This window comes from Limulus polyphemus, unplaced genomic scaffold (genome assembly GCF_000517525.1).
Source record: "Limulus polyphemus unplaced genomic scaffold, Limulus_polyphemus-2.1.2 Scaffold581, whole genome shotgun sequence".
Lineage (NCBI taxonomy): Eukaryota > Metazoa > Arthropoda > Merostomata > Xiphosura > Limulidae > Limulus > Limulus polyphemus.
The window spans coordinates 49,569-54,954 of record NW_013666191.1 but is presented as its reverse complement, the minus strand read 5'-3'; the positions used below and the strand labels follow the sequence as shown (position 1 = coordinate 54,954).

Genomic DNA, 5,386 nt, shown 5'->3' with positions numbered 1-5,386 from the left:
TATTCACTGTCAAACCCCACTATACTTTCAAACTTGTAATAACCTGAAAAAGTAAGTTATGTAAAACATTCCAAAACATATTCACTGTCAAACCCCACAATACTTTCAAAACTGTGATAACCTGAAGAAGTTGGTTCAAGTAAAATTTCCCAAAACACATTCAGTGTCAAACCTCACTTTACTTTCAAAACTGCTAATCTGAATGAATTAGTTCTTGTAAAAACTTTCCAAAACACATTTACTCTCAAATATCACTATAATTACAAAACTATGATAATTTGAATGACATCTGCTACAACATCACAAAACATTCTTATTGTCAAACCCCACTATACTTTCAAAATTGTGATAATTTGAACGAATTAATTCTAGTAGGACATTTCAAAATATATTCACCGTCACATCCTGCTGTACATTCAAAACTTACATACAGTTCTAGTAACACATAAAATACATTCACTGTTAAACCTCACTGTACTTTCAAAACTATTATAACCTGAAGGAATTAGTTCAATTGAAAGATCCCAAGACATATTCACTGTCAAATTGTGCTTTGCATTAAGAATTGTAATAATATAGCACAACAATTATGCCGTGTGTGTGTGTGATTGGAAACATTTTAAACTCCATGTCTGTAAGGGAAGAGTGGGTATGGGTAGTACTATGCATTGCAAGGGGAAAGGTAGTTGGGGAATAGATGTCATCCCTCAGACACCAGTGTTTATATGTTAAAGTTCTTTGTTTGAAATTCTTCATTTGTTTATAGACACTTAAAATACTAGTATCGTCACCGTGTTGAATCGAAACCTGGTGACAATATCACTGAGTTTTTAATACTTGCCCCCTGATACACAGGCATAGGAGATGTCACTCGATTTAGTGTCTCTTATTAGATAAGTTAATCGGTTTGTCATTTTTGATCAGACCATTCATCTCAAAGTGTTTTTTGAACCAGAGATGTTTGGTGGATATTATGAGTGTGTTGTGGAACAGGTTTAACCTCAGAGCCACTGAGACACCCCACATAGCCATCTGATTCATTTAGAACTCTATGTACCTAACCTCATACATAAATAGTATAACAGTGCTTGAATGGCTTCTACATTTCTGTGATGCTTGAATGCTTCGAAGACCTTATGTTAGCAGTGAAGATAAACTCAGAAATTTTTAGAGGGTGGAAATCTCAACTTGCAAGAATCAACTTAAAAATAGCCCTAAACTATTGTATGAGTTTATTTAGTAGCAGTGCATAGATTTTGATGCAGTATACCTAGCCATTTTTGCTGCAGGCTTTGGTGCTTGAATGGCTTCAAAGAGAAACCTGGCCAGTAGCAATGAAAAAAAACTGATAAAATTTCTCCCTTTCTTTCAAGAATCAACATAAAAATAGTCCTATGACCTGTGCAGAAGTTTTTTTAGTAGGTTTGCCCAGGTTTGAATAAAACATTTGTAGCCATTTTGTCTGTAGGTTTGTGCAACAAGAACAGTAATAATATGAAGAACAAATGGATGAATTCTGAATTTTGTTTAACAATTGGAAAATCAACTCTTTTGCTATTATCAATATTTTAGCAGCCTTAGTCATTGAGAGAGAAGGTATTGAGGGTTGTTTCAAAAACAAGTCTGCTTTTTAAGATGGTTTTTGTCCATATGTTCTATTATAATGTTTTTTATTTGCTGAGCAAACTCTATTATTACCTACTAACATGGTTCATAATAATTTCTAAAACCTATAACTTGCACCTTTTTACATAAGAAAATTAAGCCCACAACCAAATGTATTACTGTTCCTAAATGTTCTGTATACTTAAGCTTTCCTTAATAAGACAAACAAAGCTTGGTTTTGAAAAATCAACTGACTACAACTACACAAATACTACACCCAAATTCAATTATGTTTATCTTTAAGCCTTCATTTTTCATGAAGTATTTTATGCATTATAACTATCATATTCCAACTTGTTCATGGATTGTTTTCTCTTTGATGCATGGAAGGTACAAGTCTACTTAAATCAATGAAATTAAATGTCACGTAATTGTATTTATCTGTGAATACATGGAAATTTCACCTAGAAAAGGATAAAAGTTATCATCTACCTAAATTATTCACACAGAGAATTAAACCACTTATCATAAAACATCTTTAGCTGACTTTCAAATTCTAACAACACAGACAAGGAATTATGTATAAAAAAGTCTCCTAACTAAATAGAATCTTTCAAACTTAAAAAAAGTTTGTACTTCTGTTGAACTAAACTTGTTCTAGTTCGTTTCATATTTATTTTCAATCATGTATCATCTTTTATAAACATTTTAATATTTCATGTGTAAGCTTTAATTACTACATTGATTTCTTCTATTTTTTCAATCCTGTAGAAAAAAATGCTGAAGATAGGATGAGAATGCTTCAAAATATTTATTAAACATGTTTTTCATAATTTTTGTGATACTGTTATTTTAGGTTGTATTTTAAACAAGCAAATCCTTGTTGAAAAACTTTTTAGCTCTTTGTCAAATCATAAAATTTTATTTTTTTCACAAAGTCCTTGAATCATATGTGATTTACAAAAATACATGTAGAGAAATCTGATGTATAAAAGTATACTGCAGAAGTTTTTAGTTATTTTGCAATGATCACTCTTTGGAAGAAAATGCTATACTAATTATTACTCAACACCTTATACTAAGTATTTTGCCAATTACTGATTTACAGTTGACAGAATGAATTAAAAAAGGAAAAAGAAAACAAGTAGCATTTCATTTTTGTCAATGACATGTAAGCCTAAAGTTTTTCTCTGCATTTTGCAGAAATGAAAAACTTTGAAGAGAAGAAAAAGATTCATGGAGTGATCATGAAAGAAAAGATGCTTTGATTCATGATAAAATATTTGTACTATGTTGATCATGATAATAATATTTGGTAACTGAACTTGCACTGTATCTTATATGACACATACGTTAAAACAGCCAGCTCAAGTTTTAGAACTGCTAACAAGTGGAATGCCTACATGGATATTCTTATCTAAGTAGTGGGACTGACATCACTTTCATCAATAACACATTTACAGTTGAAAGTGTGGAATGTTCTGTGGGGAAATTCAAGTTTGAACTTTGGACCTTTTGATCCACAGCCAGGCCATGCCTTGCCCTTCATGATAGTCTGTAAACAGTTATTTTCTAGGGTTTTAATTGTTAACTTTGATTAAGATAACATCATTAAATAATTTCTTACAATGATTAAGTGTGTAGCTACCAACATTCCCATTAATAAAACCATGTTATAATGTTTTCTCACTCTAATTAAGTTCATAAGAGCAATACAATGTATGCCTCATCTGTGATTTCTAGCATTTTTATACCAGTGGTAGTAATTATATTTAGAAAATAATAGAGAGAATGTTTCAAATTACAAGATGAAATGTTTACAACCTATTACAACACGGTTGGATTTTTGGATTGGGGAAGTTTCCATTGTTAATATGACTCCAATCATCAACACAGTATTTTCATAAATAAAAGTTGCTTATTAGCTAAAAGTAGCCTGAAAGAGGTGTTCTAAAGAAAGGCTAAAATTGTTACAGCAAGCAAGTTATTGGATTATAATTACATTCAGGTATTAATACATGTGTAGACACATATTCAGATTAGAAACTTTATGAGTTAGATATTTACCCAAATGTTTCATAGACAGTAAGAGTTCCATCTTCACTACCCGTAATTATATAGTCTCCACAGACAGTGATGTCTCTAAGCACAGTTCCCACTTCAGTCTCACTAAGATGATTTCCATTCAAGGAAAATACATCCAAATGATGATTTACCTGTAAATAAGTAAAATCAGCTACATAATTGGGTGTTACATAAGCAGACTGAAATAACACTGTAATCTGAACAAATTAACAGAAAAAGAATAAAATATTTAGAATATAGCATTGACAAATTGTAAGTAGATGACATTAACTTTCGTGTTAACAGATGGCAAGAATTAAACGCTGGTTGATAAAGAACAGCCAAAAATTAATTATTTCATGTTAATACACAATCAAGCTCAAACAATCAACAGATAACCACTTCTAGGTAGAAAACAATGTTTTAATGTAATGAGATTATTAATAGGTAAAAGCATTTGTTTTTTAAGTTCAAGAAATAACCAGACTCAAATGTTGGTAAAAATGAGAAAATAACTACTTTAAGGTAAAAATCAAAGCAGTTGTGAGATTATGGATACCTTTTCATGAGAACAGAAAACCAGTTCCAAGTGAAGTAGAAAAAAAAAATAGATAACAAACACCTTTTAAGTGGAAATCAAGGTTCTTACACTATAGGACTATGAATACGTTCTTAAACAAACCAACAAAAAAATTCCCTATTTCATGAACTAGGTTAGTAGGAAAATACTTAATATGGTCACTGGAAAAACATATAAACAATAAACATGGGCAACAGTTTGTCTTGGAACTTAACTCTTAGTCACATGCCGATAGACATTCGTTTAAAGCAACAATGGTTTTGGGTAACTAATTCATGAAGGAAGAAAGAAAGAAACACACTCATAGGTTACAAAAACCCTCATACTTATCAAATAGTCAACTAATTAACTTAATACGGCCTATGTCTGTCTCTCATTTACGGCTGCTTCCGAGGCTGCATTTGAAAAGCTGTGCATGCAAGCAAATCTCAACATTCACTTTCAAAATGACAGGAAAACAGACATGAATAATGTTGATGCCAAATTTTATTTCACAAACAGGATATTCTACAATAAATTGTCAGGAATTAATCATGCTATCATTCACATTTCAAAATCTGATGTAACTTAAAAAAATAAAAATGTAAATTTACTGTACATTATTGCTGAGCATCTCTTAGTATGACTGAAATGCTGAACAATTACTTTTTGTAGTGGGCAGTATAAGAAGCTCAGAATGCAACACACTTAAGCTTTTTAAAGTCCATGAAATAATTTAAATTAATAGATTAACTTCAACTTTTCCTGCCACTAGGGATGGATACTAGATTAACTTAAGTTTTCCCATTACTGGGAACAAGTATTTTTGCTTTTGTTATCAAGAAATATGGTAGTGTGTCATGTGGCCTAAACAATCTGCAGGACACACTGTGTGTTACTAACAGGAGTGATAGTTTGGCTATTTACCACTTTCTGTAGCTCAGAATGTGATAATCCAAACTACCACATATTTTCAGTGGATGTGCTCTACTGGACCCTTACTTCACATACCATATTTCAAGGCAATCCATTAAGAAATACACAAGATATAAAATCTCCAATTTTGTTTAAAGTTCTTCCTATTTTTTTTTTTTGCACCAAAAGCACAGAAACTTTATTTGATAGAAAAACATACTTAACTTTTATGGATTTTTTTCA

At 31.2% G+C, this 5,386-nt stretch overlaps 1 protein-coding gene across 1 annotated transcript in view; it reads right to left on the bottom strand.

Annotated features, from left to right (window-relative positions):
* LOC106459246 (neurobeachin-like protein 1) overlaps positions 1 to 5,386 on the bottom strand; it is a 58,905-nt gene that overhangs the window by 5,203 nt on the left and 48,316 nt on the right. The window contains exon 20 of the mRNA XM_022385697.1: positions 3,673 to 3,821. Coding sequence (XP_022241405.1) covers positions 3,673 to 3,821 — 149 coding nt within the window. The remainder of the gene's footprint in view (positions 1 to 3,672; positions 3,822 to 5,386) is intronic.